Source organism: Ascaphus truei, chromosome 1, assembly GCF_040206685.1.
Source record: "Ascaphus truei isolate aAscTru1 chromosome 1, aAscTru1.hap1, whole genome shotgun sequence".
Classification (NCBI taxonomy): domain Eukaryota; kingdom Metazoa; phylum Chordata; class Amphibia; order Anura; family Ascaphidae; genus Ascaphus; species Ascaphus truei.
The window spans coordinates 132,904,980-132,923,792 of record NC_134483.1 but is presented as its reverse complement, the minus strand read 5'-3'; the positions used below and the strand labels follow the sequence as shown (position 1 = coordinate 132,923,792).

General features: G+C 45.7%; 1 protein-coding gene across 3 annotated transcripts in view; it reads right to left on the bottom strand.

Annotated features, from left to right (window-relative positions):
* Positions 1 to 18,813, bottom strand: part of ADAMTSL1 (ADAMTS like 1) — a 943,111-nt gene that overhangs the window by 196,964 nt on the left and 727,334 nt on the right. For all 3 annotated transcript variants that reach the window (XM_075594935.1, XM_075594947.1, XM_075594940.1), the window contains one exon: positions 17,048 to 17,174. In XM_075594935.1, coding sequence (XP_075451050.1) covers positions 17,048 to 17,174 — 127 coding nt within the window. The remainder of the gene's footprint in view (positions 1 to 17,047; positions 17,175 to 18,813) is intronic.

The following is an 18,813-nucleotide window of genomic DNA, read 5'->3' as shown; positions in this document are numbered from 1 at the left end:
ACCGGTCCGTGAACAGTTCTACCTCAACCCCTAACAGGCAGCGAGCAGCGATAGCCAGTGGCTCCAACAATGACGGCTCCCTGTTAGGAGTGACATTCCCGCAGCTAGTGGAAGCGATAACTACGTCCGCTCAAGCCCAAAATTATAGGAAATTGAAGGCGTTCTCAGGGACGGTTCCTGTCCCCACAGGCGAAGAAAGTATCGATTCTTGGAAGGAGCACACCCTCAAGGTGATCGACGAATGGCCCTGCTCTGAAACGGTCAGACGGCAGAGAATCTTGGAAAGTCTATGACCCCCAGCGGCCACCATGGTCAGTGCACAGCGTGACCAAGACCCTGATCTCTCTGCTCACCAGATGGTAGACTTGTTAGTCCAGATCTATGGCAAGGAGGAAGAGGAGAGCGAGCTGTGTTTCAAGTATTACGCTCTCAGACAGAAGGAGAAGGAAGACCTGTCCGACTTCCTACAACGCATCCAGCTGGTCCTGTGGAAATTGCGAACTTGCGGCCTCATCCTATCTTCAGAGATGGACGAATATCGGCGCAAGCAGTTCCTCCGAGGGGCCATCCCCACGCATCACATTGTGATTATGATCAGGTGCTCACTAAAGGAGGGACCTCCCCCTACCTTTATGGACATTCTGGGAATCGTAAAAGGGCATGAGGCCTATACCAAGCTGCATGCAGGCACCAAAGCCAAAGATCCTCCGGCCAGTGCCACCCCGGGAGCCTCCGCTCGCCGGCCCAAGACACCTGTCAAAGAGGAAGATGCGCCACCCAAGTCGCCCTCAACGAAAGGGCAGGCTTCGGGGAGATCCTCCCCCACCTACCCAAGACGACTGGACCTCAAAGACGTCGTCTGCTATACCTGTGGACAGAAAGGCCATTTCTCTAGAGAGTGCCCTAATGGAGACACCCAAGAAAAGGAAACGCTCCGTAAAGGAAGCTCGGCCAGGACTATGATCTGTCAGAGGCAGACCTCAGAAGCCAAAACCACCGAGGCTACCCCCACGCCTCCCGAAGCCCCTCCTGACCTGAGCCCAGGCGAAGGAACTCCAGGGGGAGATGGCTACTGTCAGGTGGGCCCTTCGGCCATCGTACGTGTGGTAGTAGAGGGAGTCTATGCTGCTGCTCTATTGGACACCGGGTCTCAAGTGACCATAATATACCGGCACTTCTACGACCAGCACCTGAAGCATTGTCCCCTGCGGTCGGCGGAACATATGAAAGTGAGGGGGTTGAGCAACGAAGATTACCCCATCGATGGGATTGTGAGCGTTCAACTGGAGATACTTCAATTGAATACCGGCAAGAAACATCCCATGAGTGTGGAGGCAATGGTGTGCCCAAAACCTCAAGGACAGTGTCAGTATCCGGTCATCCTGGGGACAAATACGGATATAGTACGAGCTGTCATCAGAGCCTACTTGAAGGAGACTAATGAATTGCCAATGGCCGATACCCGCCTAGATCCTGTACTGAGAGAGGAGTGCAACCGAGTATATGCCCTAGAGCGTCACGGGGACCTCTACAATCGTCAACGCGGACTGACGACCATTTCACCAGGGGGAGTGAAACGCATGGCCGTCTGGTGCTGTTATCCGGATCGGGAGGAGACCGATCATCTGTTCTCTCTGGAGAGTGATCCTGAGGAAGAGATCCAGAGAGGGTATCGGGTAATACCTGAAGTAAAAGAGTGGACGACCCGAGTTCCTCTCCGAACCCACGTGTATATCCAAAACATCTCTCCATTTCCAATGGACATCGATGTAGGACAAAGTCTGGGCAGTATATATCCCGTCAGCCCGGTGGAACCCGCGCCCCAGGTGAACGCCGCTGCAGTAGGTGAGTGGTTAGTCGACCTGGACTTCAACTTCGGAGATTCGACCCTGCCGACCGAGTGGAAGGATCGACTGACAGCCAAGCTGAAGGAAAGAAAAACAGTATTTTCTACCAGCGAGATGGATGTGGGCCGCAGTCGCAGCGCCCAACACACTATTAGGCTGAATGACGCCACTCCGTTCCGTGAACGCTCTCGTCGTATCGCCCCCAGGGATGTGGACGATGTAAGGGATGTCCTGGAGGAGATGAAGACCGCTGGAATACTGACGGAGTCGCGGAGTCCTTATGCATCACCCATAGTGGTAGTAAGGAAGAAGAATGGATCTGTAAGATTGTGCGTCGATTATCGAACCCTAAATAATCGTACGGTACCTGATCAATACAATCTCCCTCGTATTAAAGAGATCCTGAACGCTCTGAACGGGAGCCAATGGTTTAGTGTGCTCGATTTGCGATCGGGGTACTACCAGGTACCCATGAGTGAAGAGGATCAGGAAAAGACTGCCTTCGTCTGTCCCCTGGGCTTCTACCAGTTCACGCGTATGCCCCAAGGTATATGCGGAGCCCCTGCTACCTTCCAGCGGTTGATGGAAAAAACAATAGGGGACATGAATCCTCGGGAGTGCTTGGTTTACCTGGACGATATCATTGTCTTTGGGAAGACCTTAGAAGAACACGAGGAGAGGCTACTGAAGGTGATAGATCGTCTTGGCCAAGAAGGATTGAAGCTATCACTCGACAAGTGTAGGTTTTGCCACACCTCAGTGACCTACGTGGGACACATCGTGTCTGCCCAAGGGATTGCTACTGATCCAGCCAAAGTAAAAGCGGTGGTGAACTGGCCGCGTCCCGATAATGTCGCGGAACTGCGATCCTTCCTCGGGTTCTGCAGGTATTACCGTCGGTTCGTGGAAGGGTACTCTAGTCGAGCTAAACCCCTGAACAATTTGCTGAAGATATACCCTGAAGATACTGGGAGAAAGGCCACGTCGGCCCGTCAACCGTTTGGTGATAAGTGGACGCCTGAGTGTGAACGGGCCTTCCTGAATTTGAAGAAAAGCCTGACTGAAGCACAAGTGCTTGCATATGCTGACCCAGAACAACCATATGTCCTGCATGTGGATGCCAGTCTCAATGGACTGGGCGCTGTCCTTCATCAGAAACACCCCGAGGGTCTTCGGCCTGTAGCCTACATCAGCCGCAGTCTGACACCCAGTGAGCAGAAATATCCGGTGCACAAGCTAGAGTTCTTGGCTCTCAAATGGGCGATCACGGAGAAACTTCACGATTACCTCTATGGTGTTACGTTTGAGGTAAGGACCGATAACAACCCCCTCACGTATATCAATACTTCCGCCAAATTGGATGCAGCCGGACACCGATGGCTGGCAACACTATGTAACTACCGATTCTCCCTGAAGTACAAGCCAGGGCCTCTGAACATTGGGGCCGATGCTCTATCACGACGACCAGGATTGAGTGCCACCCCTGATGAGGATGAATGGGAAGAGATTCCTGGACCTGGGATGCGAGCAATGTGTAGTATAGCGGCCGTCATCAATGATCAGGTCGCATTCTCTGAACTAAGAGTTGCCGATTCGTTAGGATGCCAGTCGCAGGCGATCCCTGCTGCCTACTGCGACCCCGCAGGGATGAACATAACCCAGGACAAAGTCATAAGATGGAAAGACTTAGTAGACTATCAATTGAGGGACCCAGTGATCAGCATAATCCGACAAGCCGTTCAGCGGAAGAACACTGCTCTATTGAAGAGTGCTCCCCGAGATCTGGTCGCGTTACTCATGCGTGAGTTGGACAAGTTCGAGATAGATAATTGTTTGCTCTATAGGGTAGTCCAATATCATAACCACCCTGATAGGCGACAACTAGTTCTACCCCAAAACTTGAGATATATGGTGTTGAAGTCTCTACACGATGACCACGGGCATCTCGGGGTAGAGAAGACTTTTGGGCTAGTCAGAGACCGGTTTTTCTGGCCCAAGATGCGGGAAGCGGTGGAACAACACTGCCGCCGTTGTTCCCGATGCGTTCAACGCAAGACGTTGCCTACCCGAGCAGCTCCCATGGCCCATCTAAAGAGTTCTGGTCCAATGGACCTGGTGTGTATGGACTTCCTGTGTATCGAACCTGATAGTCGAGGAATCGGTAATGTGCTGGTCATCACGGACCATTACACCCGCTATGCACAGGCCTTCCCCACAAAAGACCAGAAGGCTATCACGGTCGCGAAAGTTCTATGGGAAAAGTTCTTCGTTCACTACGGTCTTCCAAACCGACTTCACTCCGACCAAGGGCGAGATTTTGAGAGTACTCTGATCCGAGAATTACTTAAATTGCTGAACATCGCAAAATCTCGGACGACGCCGTACCACCCTGAAGGAGATGCTTTACCTGAACGATTCAACAGGACCCTGTTGGACATGCTTGGAACCCTGAAGGGAATGCAGAAAACAGAATGGAGTCGTCATGTAGAAACTTTGGTACACGCGTATAACTGTACTCGCCATGAGTCCACGGGGTTCTCCCCGTACTTCCTCATGTTTGGGCGGGAGGCCAGACTTCCAGTAGATGTGCGTCTCCGAGTATCAACGGACGGGATATTCAATACCACTCATTTTAAGTACGTGCAAAGGCTAAAAGACAGTCTGCAACAAGCTTACCAACAGGCTGAGAAGTCTACAGCCAAACTGAATGCTGGTAACAAGAGACGTTATGACAATAAAGTCAAGTATCGAGAGTTACGTCCTGGGGATGCAGTGTTACTTCGTAATTTGGGAATCCCCGGAAAACATAAACTGGCGGACCGGTGGAGAGATGGCGTATATGAGGTGGAGTCACAGATGCCTGGCCTCCCGGTTTATCGCATCAGAGACACCGATGGCCGGGTAAAGGTTTGGCATCGTAATCACCTTCTCCCCATCCCCCAAGTGGGAGATGAAGAAGAGGAACTACAGGCCACACCGCTCAACGGTGAGTTCGATCTATCAGAGGTGGGTCAAGAGACTGTAACTAACGAGACTCACTCTGAAACTCCGGAAGACCCTATGGAGGGACCCTCTCAAAGGGACCATCCCGCAGAAGGGGCATCTCCCGAAGGAGCTACGGGTAAAGGGCCCCGTAGGCCAATGCCTACTAAGGTGGCACCAACAGGCCAGCCTTTGGATCCACAGAGCCCGTGTTTTGTACCCTCAGAGACATTTCTCCCCTCAAGGGAAGAGGCTAGGCCTCAGGACTATGCTTATTACTCCCCCGAGGGAGTTGCCGAAGAACAACTCCGACGGAGTCAACGAGTTAGGTACCCGCCAACTAGGGTTACTTACGATCAAATGGGGGCACCCCATTATGAGGCTCAGCAGTGTTCTCGTAGTAAGATACAGTCTGTGATTGTGATGCTCAACGAGTTATGCAATCTCGTTTAGAGTTACCTGTGCTAAGTTGTATATTTTGATGCATTTTTATTATATACTTTCTGTACGGTTTGAGTTATTTATCCCAAGCGAGGTCGTTGGGGTTTTTCACCAGGGGGAGGATGTAGCCAGGTCCCGCCTCGCGCACTCACCCCCTCCTTCCCCGTTGCCGCGCGTGGTTGTATTGCGGCCGGTTGGTAGGGAAGCGGTCGGGCGGTTGCCGGGGACGCGAGCGGGCCGGTTGCCGGGGACGCGAGCGGGCCGGTTGCCGAGGCCGCGATCGCGTCGTTAGGGTCCCGGCGGCTAGCGGAGCAGGGCGCCGCCATTGAAAGTCAGCTCGCGCATGCGCAGGAGGCCAGCTAGCGCGAGAGGCCCCTAACAGCTCGCGCACACGCAAGGCGGGAAGGACAGCCCCCAGGGTGCACAGGGGCAGAGACACCTGACGCCAGGGAGCCATTCGGAAGGCCGGATTCCCCTGCTCCCAGTTAGATACATTTCGCGGGGTTTTGGCAGCACACAGGCAGTCAGGATCCGGACCAGCTAGGGGTAAGAGGTGGATGCAGGGGTCAGTGACCCTCTGCATAGGCCAGCAGCCCCCAAGGTCCCAGTTAGGTCCTGAGCCACCTAATAGCTTGTGGAGCTTAGGGACAGGCCCTAGATAGGGACACTGCCCCATTATTTGGTCAAGTAGTCAGGGACACAGTGCGGAAGCCGTGCAGCCCTGCGAGGTGGGTTCTGGGCTCAGAACACCACCAAAGACCCTAAGACTAGGAGAGACATTGTTCGCGCTGGACTTTCAACCCACGCGGTTTGGAGGACAACGTCGGATCGTGCGGATTGATATCGCGGTACCCGTGGCTGGAGCCCGGGCAGGTAACCTGCAACTCACGTGCACCAACCAGGCCTATCACCAAACATAGTGGCTGCGCAGTCACACACACATATGCACAGTGGTATTTGACTCTGGGAGTACGAGACATTTGGGTGGGGGTTACTGGACATAGGGTGGGGTCACATTGTGGGTGGTAGCGTCCGCCGTGACGCCTAGAGGTGGTAGCGTCCGCCGTGACGCCTAGAGGTGGTAGCGTCCGCCGTGATGCCTAGAGGTGGTAGCGTCCGCCGTGACGCCTAGTGTGGTTAGTGTCCGCCGTGACACCCAGTGTGGTTAGCGCCCGCCGTGGCGCATGATGATGTTATGATGTTATTGCGTGATATATGTGTTTCCAGGCAGTAAAGCCAGTCCTGTTTTACATTTACTCGCTTTGTGTGGTTGTTTCCTGTGAGGGCCTCCTCCCACTCCGTTGGGATCCCTCCCAGGTGGAGGCGTTGCACCTAGAGATGTATGATATGTATGTACCCCAGGTTCCCCGAGCGGAGGCTTAGGCTCCTGAGAGCCACACAGGTTGCACAGCAGGTAGTAGCGGCGGTATTAATAGGGAATACCCGTTACAATAGTAAACACACACACACACACAGTATATAATAACAACCTTTTCTGACAGCACATATAACATAACATTACCACACAGTATAGTGAACACCCCCAACTCTGTACCACCAATGAGTGTCCTCAAAGTACATTAGGTGCTAGGCACCAATAACCTGATGTCCTTTTCCCAAATGTCCGGGCCCACCCAAAAGTGTATGGAGTAGCGCTACCCCATGAACTGTTAGTGCACTTTGTTGAGGTACCTTCCGGACGACTTAGCGATGAGGATCCGCTGATCCAGCGACGTTGTCATCCACGAGGGTCCAACCTTTAAGAATCTATTTTGCTGAGGGTGGTCTGATCCCAGACCACAGGCCGCGATCACCGCGTGGCGTCTCACCGGTGATATAACCTGACTATATGCAATTTCTGTGGAATGTCCTTTACTATGGGCTTCCCTGTAGCAGCCACAATCTATTGGTGAGTCGGGGCCTAGCTGGGGCTTAAAGGGGTGATCTGGCCTAGTCTGGGTGCCACTGACACTCAGACCCTACCTTCTACATCCCTGCTCCGACTGATGCCTCGCGCTCTAAGTGCGCCAAATGTAACAAACTGTTGCAGGGGAATCCTAGCAGCCCTATTGGCCGAGCTGTGCCACCTGATCTAGCATAGGATTCTTGGATATGTAGTTCCCCTGTGGAGCTATATACAACATGGTCGCCTCTCTTCAGAGTCCCCTGCGCATGAGCGCCTATCTGTCATGGTGGCCCCCGCTAGCTGGGTGCGCCACGGAGACTTTAGCACAATGGGGCTAGCCATCTGCCTTACCTTTGCTGCTGGCATCCATACTATATGTTGTGCATTTGGTATATGCAGTCTTATTGTTACTAATGCTAATTATTAGGAAGGTCTAGTGCTTTGCATTTATACACTAACTCACTGGTTACATTGTTTAATGGCAGTGTAAAAAATATAGACTGCATCCTCACACATATAAGTATTGGTCACGAATTTTTCCCAGAAGCGTGCTAAGCTATAATTGAATTCAGTGATAATTGCATTCAGTTGCAGTTGTATTCTAGTGATCCTTGTGCTGTGTATATTAACGTCATTTGGCGTAGAGTCAATCCACGTACCACCAACCTGATATTGTGTTGTACCTACGGTGTAAATATTATGTTTCATTGATTTAGAATATCAGTATATACAACAGTCATATCACTGTTTGGTGCTACACGTTACAATTTCAGGTTGGCTTGATCAGTATGCTACGCTAAATGCCGCACAACATATGTATGTCTGCAACTGTTAATGAAGCTTTATCATTGTTGGCAATCATGAGATTCTATGTCCTATAATAATAGGTGACTCAAGGTGTTTATTTAGCCTATTTCTGCCATTATTAATTTGAGGCAATTTTCATCTGTGCTACACACCCTGAGCCCAACCCTGCCTCCCCATCACCCTTCCTTTTTAATTACATTGTGTGTTTATAATCATCAATTTGTGTGTAGATTTTATTTTAGTTAGATATCTATTAAATGCTAAGTTTTAACTGCCCAGGAGTGCTTTTGACAAATGAGCTACTAGTTGGAGAGTTGAAGCACTAATATGCTTCCACTCTCTTATCTTTGTTAGTCCACAAATAAATATACACTTAATTAATGAGTGCACTCACTTGTGTATATGTATATGTATGTGTGTGTGTATATATACAGTATATATGTGTGTGTATATATATATATATATATATATATATATATATATATATATATTTATATATATATATATAAATATATATATACAAATATATATACACACACATATAATATGCACCCACACATACATACCCACACACATACTTAATATATATATATCTTGAGTATTAAATGTGTTTACATTTCCCTTCACCAGTGGCATCTGAATGTTTATTACATAGAATTCTTTCACAAATTGAACCTCATAAAAGGTAAATTGTATTTATATGCACTTACCCATGCCTCACCCCAACCACTTTGTGTGTATTAAAATGATGAATGATCAGCTTTACGATACTTTAAAAAAAAAACGTTCTTTGAGATTATATACCCCCTTTCCAGGCAATCATTTTTCTGTAATGTGTTAATGCAGAAAAAAAACATCCTCCTGCTACACTGTTTATATCACAGGAAGCGCTCAGGTCTGGACTATTAACTCTGTACATGTTGAATATTAGCCAGGCTTTATCATCTTACAAAAGAAGAGCCATCTAATGCAGCGGTGCGCAAACTGGGGGCGCGACCCCCAGGGGGGGCGCGAGACTGCCGGCGGGGGGGGGGGGCACGGGGTTTACAGAGGCCCCGCGCGCTTCCCGAATGCACTTAAATTAAGTGCCGGGGGAGCTGCAGGGCCTCTGTAAACCTTTACTTACCTAGGCTCCGGAGGCTTCCTTCCTGCGATGGCAACGTGAAGTCACGACGCCGGAGCGCAGGTAAGTGGGGGTTAGGGGGGGCGCTGGAGTGAGGGGACCGCCGGCATGGGGGGGCGCAGGTAAAAAAGTTTGCGCCCCCCTGATCTAATGCACCGATCTGCTAATCTTAGAGGATAAGCCAAAGAAAAGAAAACCAATTTAGTCATAGATTAATAGGCACTAGCCACACACACACACACACACACACACACACACACACACACACACACACACACACACACACACACACACACACACACACACACACACACACACACACACACACACATACACACACACTGAGTCAATGTAAAAACACTATCCAGGTGTATATTTAAAGATCCTTTAAGAAAAACGTGTGGATATTTCAGATGAAACAGACAACGAAAGAGGCTTCACACGGAACTCTTTCGGATACCTCAAAGGAGTTTTTTTAGTGTTCCAGTGGACAGTCTGTTTTCCTGTTTATGGAGTGAGATCTTGATTAAGGATTGCAGACGCAGAGATATCTGACTGGTGGTGATATTATTCACAAATTCCCCTTTCTAAACCTACCTTTGTGAGTGTTATTCTCCCCCCCCCCCCTTTCGCTTTCCCCATCAATAAATGTACAATTTTACGCTATGGGGCATGCGCTCTCTCTTCTCTTTTTCCTGTAATACAGTATATATATATATATATATAGTGAACAGAAGAAAAAAAAGCTCCCTATTGTGTCGCACTAAAAGAAAACACCCTTATCCGTATTAAAAATATTATTTATTAATGAATTGATTAAAATATATTTTGCAGTGGAGTAAACAATGAACCAAATCATTTTAAAACAAATTAAAAAATGAAGGAGGTGTCTGTGTGCTAAATCTAGACGACAATGTAAATAAGGAAAACAGCTATTAGTCACTATCTTATCCCACGGCTATACCATTAGACTAACCGTGGTAATGGCTGCTCCTGTACAATTTTGAGTCGTCAGATAACTAATCCTATTAGACTGAGAGTGTTAGTAAAAGAAGAGGGCTACTAGCTCTGTATGTCTATATCAGTGTTTGTATGCGGGGTACTAATGTGACTAATGTGAGATCTGCCTCAACCATATATTAGTCCATACCTCTATGTACACATACACAGTATCACCAGACCACCAGGTGCAGAAATAACTGAGCCTGTAGGTCTGTCTTGGCCAATTACTCCTATGAATGGAGTTTAAATAACATAGTCCGCTTAGACCATAGTCTTAGAATCCAACACTCAAGTTACAGAGAAATAGGATATAGTCAGAGCGTTGTGCTTCCCATGATGAAGGCTCTGAAACGCTCTGACAGGAATGAAGCACCAGACCTCTTTGACTAGCCTGCGCACCTGGTAGTAGCGCTGGGCCTGCCCAACATATGTTTCACCTGTGTGGCTTCATTGGGTGCAGTTTCAAAGTGTTCCCAGTGAGTTTTTATGTGCAACCATCGCCGTGTATGCTAATTGGTATCAGGCTCTAATTGGTCCTATGGCGTCGCGTCATTGTTATGCGTAATTCTCATCCCTAATTTCTCGTTATGCACTACCCAGACTCTTGTGTTCTTCTCAAGGATGTCTTCTTTCTACCCCCTTTGTATCTAAAGCCCTCTCCCGCCTTAAACCTTTTTTACTGACTGCCCCACACCTCTGGAATGCCCTTCCCCTCAGTACCCGACTAGCACCCTCTCTATCCACCTTTAAGACCCACCTTAAGACACACTTGCTTAAAGAAGCATATGAATAGCACTGTGAATATTCTGAACACATGATACATAAAGCTTGGCCCCCTGCAGACGTACTTACCAGAATACCCTCCTACTGTCTCTGTACGTTCTACCTACCTACCAATTATACTGTAAGCTCCTCGGGGCAGGGACTCCTCTTCCGAAATTTTACTTTTATGTCTAAAGCACTTATTCCCATGATATGTTATTTATATTATCTGTTATTTATTTGATTACCACATGTATTACTACTGTGAAGCGCTATGTACATTAATGGCGCTATATAAATAAAGACATACAATACAATACAATACAATAACATAAACATAATGTGTCCAGATCGGTCGTTTCAGATCACCTGACCATCTGTAACATCACTGATTGGTCAGTGTCTTACCACCCTATTGTATGGCTGTTTTGGTGTGTTGCTATTGTCACCAGTAATGCCAGACACTGATTGGTCTTACGTGACGTCGCGTCATAGTCGCGCGTCATCCCCCAATGCAGCAGTAAACGTGTAATGTGTCCCCATTGGTTTCCCACTATCACCTGACTGCCTTCGAGGTCCGTGATTCGTTAGTATCACTGTGTACTCGTTCATGTGTGTTTGTTTACATTTCTGTGGCTGTCAGAAATACGGGATTATTGCTGTACACTGGATTAAAGCATTATACAACCCCCTTATTTGTTGTGTGTTCTTTATAGCAGTTCTATATGATATATTGAAACTGATACTTATTAAGGAGCTTTGGTGATACAGGTAAGTTGGTATCAAATGATTAACAGATCTGATTGATCAAGAACAGGATAATATAATCCATGGGTACATGTCTACTTAGGGTAATGTGTTTGAATCGTCACTATCAATTCCTCTGATCTTTGAGGAAGATTATACTTGTAGGTTAACTAAGTGATCTAAATAGCGCTTGTCCCCCTATGAATCCTTAAGAGTATTCTTAAAACTCTTAGCAATGGAATATTAGAGGCAGCTGTACTCATCTAGAAAAATTGGTGCCAGGGCAGATTTTACAGGAAAGGGGTGAAAAGGAATCCCTCGTTCAGACCACATGGGGTCAGAGTGGATAGCTGGTATATCCAACGAGATTCTAGTTGTAAAAGTTTATTGTCCCAATCGCCCCCTCTCATATCACTTTTGAGACTTGCAATTCCTTGGAATTGCAGAGCATTAATGTCTCCACTATGGTCACCCCTCTCATGGCAGGATACCGGGGTGTCCAGCTCATTCCTAATGGATCCGATATGTTCTAATATACGCCTTCGGAACTGTCGACCCGTTTTCCCTATATACTGTATCCCACATTTGCATTAAGTATATAACTTTGGTTGTTTTGCAGTTTATAAACTATATATATATATATATATATATATATATACATACATATATACACACACACACACACACTCCAAAGCATCTATTCGGTTAGCCGAATAATCTCGATTCACAACAATAGGGATTTTCGTCTGCACACTACACAAACTACCGCTTCGAACTATATAAAATGATTGCAGAGGTGAAGCACAACATTTCGAGGATATTCCTTCGTCAGGTACCAATTAGTGACAGAGTGTAAACAGCTCAAATATATGAATCCATCCCCCTGAATGTACCTGTAATAAACATTATGTGATCTATATTACTAACAAAACAGTTATACAGTCTTCTCATTTGTCCTATTCGTTAACAAAGCTGAGTCAGCCCTTGCGTTTTAAACATCACAACCAACATCTGAACACTAAAATCATATGCAAACTCTTCCCTGGCTAATTCAACATAAATCGGATAGTGCTGTACACTGCTCGTCTTCCCAACCAGAGCAGCAATGCCGGTGGAAGTAGTGAATACGCCTGGGTAATATAACAACCCCAAGAAACGTGGGGTACACATTTTCATTTGTGTTTCTGATCTTTTTTTTTGGCTTTATAGTCCTACTTATACGTTATATTGGGACTTTATACCCCAGTCTATACCCACTCCATTTTAAATTCGCACTTTAGATTAGGTAAGCCTCAGAGGAGGCATAGGTTCACTTACCTGCATTATTTTAATTTTGAGGTATCTCCTAATAAAGATTATTTTAAACAATTCATCCATTCATTACATCATTAGATTCCTCTGGTGTTATCCGTGTATATATCTGTTTAGAGTGCTCTCATTATAGGGGTTAAATTTTTCTATTGTTGCTATTCTACATCGCCCCTGATTGTAGCACCTCCCGCCAGGCTGTAGCGAGGGTGTTCTTTCCCTTCCCCCGAAGTGTTTAATATAACAACCCCAAGAAACGTGGGGTACACATTTTCATTTGTGTTTCTGATCTTTATTCTTGGGAATGTTTTTGAGAAAAGTCTCTTCTTCCAGACACAGTACTAAAAAAAAAAAAAAGCCTCAATAGTTTCTAACAAAGGGGGGAAGGAATAAGGACAAAACATCCCTGAGAAAACCAACTTCTTTTCCTGTGGCTCTGGCACAAAGTCATTTTTAAAAACAGCTTCTGAATTTCCTTCAAACAGACTGAAGTGGCTATTTGTGAGGAACTGAAGCATGAAAGAGGCACACAGGGCCTTATTCAGAAAGCCTCGATAAGGCCCTTATCGAGCACTTATCGACCAAAATGGCTACTCGTATTCAGATAGCCTCGATAAGTGCTCGATAACGGCCTGTATCGACTCAAAATTGTATCGCTATCCGAGATTCGCTGACTGAGCAGCGATCAGCCCCTTATCGACCATTTTCGGATGGTTGATAAACTCGCGCGATTCAGAGACCCGCGAGTCGGCTGTCGCGGCATATCGCAGCCCATCGCAGCCCTAAAAGGCGGTCTTCTCCCCAAATCCAATTCACCACAAAATTTTGGGTAAATTGGTGGGGAGATGGCCTCGATGAGCAGCGATGTGTCGGTACTTAGAAAAAATCAGGTCCCTTTCCTGCCTCGGATTGATGCCGGGGGTCTCCGGAGCTGATAGCCATTAATAGCAGCTCCGGACCCCCCCGGCCTGCATCTGAGGCAGGAAACATGCATGTACAGCAACTTCATTACTTTAGCGGCTAACCGCTGGAAGACCTGGGAAACATGTTCGCTTAATTTACACCTACTGCACTGCAAAGTGGTGCAGGTCCCTACAGAAATTCACCTACATCTGCCTCATGCACCCAAATAAGAAAAAAAATAGCATGTTCTTGTATACAAGAGACTGTAAGGCCGCGCTTATAGTGCTGGTGATGGTGACGCGACCGATGACGTCACCCGTCGCCGTCGTCACCAGTGAAAGTTATAATTTGTTTTTACGTGACTGTCACCAGTGACATCACTAAAGGGGGTGGGCCGCACAATTTGATTGGTTTAGAGACAGTCACATGTGGAGACTGTCCCTAAAAAATCAAATAGACCCGGCTTCAATTTTCCAGACGCTTACTATAAGCGCTGGCGACGGAGTCAGTTTTGTTTTCGAGCGACGTTGCGTCGCTGTTGCAGGCACTTTAAGCGCAGCCTTAGACAGTGTTTTTTAACCTTTTTTTTAAGTTAAGAAACGCTATAATTATATTGTGAAATTCTGCAGAACCCCAACCCCATTTACTAGCACTTCTGAGATCAGATAAATTGTAAGGAACCCCAACCCTCTCTAATAGCGCGTTGGCGTTCAGATGCATTGTAAGGAACCCCGACCCTCTCTAATAGCGCATCTGAGATCAGATGCATTGTAAGGAACCCCAACCCTCTCTAATAGCGCGTGTGAGATCAGATGCATTGTAAGGAACCCCAACCCTCTCTAATAGCGCGACTAAGATCAGATGCATTGTAAGGAACCCCAACCCTCTCTAATAGCGCGTGTGAGATCAGATGCATTGTAAGGAACCCCGACCCTCTCTAATAGCGCGTCTGAGATCAGATGCATTGTAAGGAACCCCAACACTCTCTAATAGTGTCTGAGATCAGATGCATTGTAAGGAACCCCGAACCTCTCTAATAGCATCTGAGATCAGATGCATTGTAAGGAACCCCAACCCTCTCTAATAGCGCGTGTGAGATCAGATGCATTGTAAGGAACCCCGACCCGCTCTAATAGCGCGTCTGAGATCAGATGCATTGTAAGGAACCCCAACACTCTCTAATAGTGTCTGAGATCAGATGCATTGTAAGGAACCCCGAACCTCTCTAATAGCATCTGAGATCAGATGCATTGTAAGGAACCCCAACCCTCTCTAATAGCGCGTCTGAGATCAGATGCATTGTAAGGAACCCCAACCCTCTCTAATAGCGCGTGTGAGATCAGATGCATTGTAAGGAACCCCAACCCTCTCTAATAGCGCGTCTGAGATCAGATGCATTGTAAGGAACCCCAACCCTCTCTAATAGCGCATCTGAGATCAGATGCATTGTAAGGAACCCCAACCCTCTCTAATAGCGCGTCTGAGATCAGATGCATTGTAAATTCTTCTGTGTTTGGTACAATTTCAAATGACCTGAGAATTGCAGGGAATCCATTAGGGATGCCCGGGGAACCCAAGCGTTCCTAGGAACCCCTGTTGAAAAACATTGTTCTTGTATTTGACATTGTTGCCCTTGGTAAATATGACTATGCACATATCTGTGTTCCTAGTAAGAACTATTATTATTAGTTTGTAGTTTATTTGCAAATAAACAAATTCATCATGCAACTTTCAGGAGTTAAGCTTGACCGGGTTTTTTTTTTCTAGGAATACAGCCTTGTATTACAACTGATTTGAGAATAGAGGGCTAATTATTACATGCACCGTATTATAACTATGTTTTGCTGAATGGGCTGTAATGGCGGTTATCTCACTAAAACCTCAGTACAACTCTTTGCAACCTCAGCAGAACTTGTGTGTTCGTATCAAAACAATGCTTGTGGGAATGCAAACAGATGTGGAAGTCCATCATCACGATGACTTGGAAAGCTTTCTAGGAACATATTTGTGGCTAAGCACACCTTAGATGGCAACAGTTTTCCTCAGTCACACCTCAGCAGAAATAATCTGCACTACAGCAAAATTACAGCCAGATGTATATGCAAACATTAGTCACTTTCTAATGGATAAAGCACAAACTACAAGACTGGGCAGACTGCACATGCCCTCAGGTGGCAAGTAATATTGCCCAAGTTTCAGATCTAGTCCACTTACTGGTAGCCCAAATGCAGAAGTAGACCTCAGGAATTAAAGAGACCTCTGTGAAAATTTAACTGCACCTAGGGAAAACATTGTTTAAAAGGAAACCAACAATTGACACAGTACCAGAGAAACTGAACACACCTTCAGGTTCACACCCTGTATCTCACAACACACTCAATTTGTTCCGCCACCTGTGGCATGATGGAGCAGCCATAATTCTTCAGGGACATTTCATCCCTGTTCATTAGTATATGACTAAGTTTACTTACTGACGCCTAATAAACCAACTAAGGGTCAAGAGACAAATGATACCATTATTTATGCATATGCATTTTTAAAGCAGCATTCTCTTATGTTGACAGTCATCCCTTTTTGTTGAAAAGTATCTGATCCAGAGTCGTTTCTCCACTACACAAGAAATATCATTATAGAAGGATACCTTTTGTCCACTTGAAAGGTGGACATGAACAGCTGTCTTTCTGTTAACCAGTTACAATGACTTATGCGGTGCTGTTACTTTATAGGAAGTGGTGTGCTCAGCCGACCATTAGAGATACAATACATTACTTACTGGATCATCAGCCAGGTCACCTGCCAGTGACCATTTTAACTTCCTGAAAAAGCTAGTATGTCAGAGGTTAATATTCCCAAATCCCGGGATCTCATGGTTCAAAGCCAGAGTTGGCTCTGCTGTCGGGGATTCTAACATACAGCCAAGTTAAAAAAAAAAAACTAGGAGTCTTTGCATCAACTGCGATACGGTATGTAAAAGCTTAAATCAAGTGATCTGAGGTTTTCTGGCCTACAGTATGCCTAAAACGCTAAAATGATCTATATTACTAATAAAAACATTTTTACGGTCTTCTCATTTGCCGTATCCTTCAAGACATATCAAAGCCACAAGCTGAGGTAACTTTTTGAAGAGAACGACCCACATTTGCACAAAAATCAGATGCAACCTCTTCCCTGGCTTTTCCACCATCAACTTTCATTTCTTCACAGAGCTGAACAACTTACATTTATTTGCAGAGAGCTGCGATTTGTATTGTCCTCGGACCAAACGGCAGGTGGACCCTTCTCCGTTGCAGACTCCGCAGTTGTCTTCCTTTGCAGTGCTTCCTAGCTGGTGATCGCAGCCAACAATCTGCCAACAAGGAGAGAGATGTATGGCTTCAGATTGGTTTCTGGATTTATGATCATAACTAATTACTGCCAAGTTACACCGGCGTCATCTCCAGAGGCCAGTAAACTATGGCATGAACCAAACAGTGCGCTTAACCCTAGCAGAGTTTCATCAGAACACTGACACTGAATCAAGTTCTGCATGTAAAGTGAATGGCTTTACCAGATCAAATAAAAATACATACAGCTCTGATTTATAGGAAATCTCAGGTCTTACTTCATAAGCTTCAGGGGAAATATTATTGAACACAAAACCAGTCCTCAGTAAAACAGAATGAATGCAAATAAAAAGATGGATACATAAAAACCCACAGCTGTGCCTTCACAGTAGACGATAAATGTTAATCTAACATCAGGCCTCAACTTAGTGCACTTAAATCTTGTGGCTACTGGGAACTTTGCACTGGCACCAACTACTGCAAAAATTACATTCAAGTAGGTGTAACATCATTTCAAATACCATGGGATTTACAGTTTTAAATAAAAAAATTACTCTTGGTTCGTGTTAACAGCATTTTATTATTTTGTTCAGATCTTTACTGCTATATATTGGATATACTGGATAGCTAACACTACTTGAAAGTATTGTTATTTGATCTAGCTGTAAACAAATGAATACAGTGTATGTTATTATATTAATGGTTATTAGTTAGAGGGACTTATTCAATTTCTGTTATATTTAGAGTATTTTACTGCTGGCATTTAAAACCATTTTTCTGTTACGGGAGAAAAGTGACTGGAAGTATTAGACATGCAAGATTTTCTTTCTGTGTTATGCTACCATTTGTCGCTTGCCATTCTGAGTAATATAAAGTGAGAAACCCAGTATGAAGAAATTATTTACATGGTGTCAGTGAAATATTGCTGCATAAACACACTGGAAAATGTATATCTGAGCTGTAAAAGAAAGAGCTTTTTAAGCTCTGAACTGTGTTTAAGATGTAAACGCTTTCCATTCCTTAACTACAGAAATTACTAATGCTAGAAACACCCATTTATCACACGGGAGCTCAATCCCCCTAGTGGCTTGAACCCAGTGGTTTGAATGTACAGTATGGTATATAAGGAGCTGTCATGAATTAGCCAATTACCAATTTCAGCGCCACAACCTTGTCAAGAAGTTCCTGTCAATCAAACTGCTTTCTCTTTTTTACTTCTAATTATTGGAGGTTCACCTTCCCTGTGGGAAGTCTGGGTGAGTTCTGGTGACTGAAGTCCTAGTGGATACAGCAAGATTGGGGGTTTATAATACTGAATGGTAATAATAACCAGGCTGGGTTCCATGTATAGTAGCGCTGAACATGGCACAACATTATAGACAAACTTAGAATCCGTGTCACCTGGGTTAACTGGTCAAGAGAAATTGAATTATCCAAGGTCACAAGGTGTCTTGTACCAGGTTATGCCACTTCAGAGACCAGTGCCTTAAACAGATGACGTCCTATACAACACCTTGTCTTCGGTTTTGTTTGATTGTGACTTCACATGCGGGTCTTGGGTAGTATTTAAAAGCAAATGCTTGAGAAATATTGGCTAGTTAAACACAAACTGATTATGTTTAATTTCTCTCCCCCCCTTCACCTATATATACTATTCTTTTA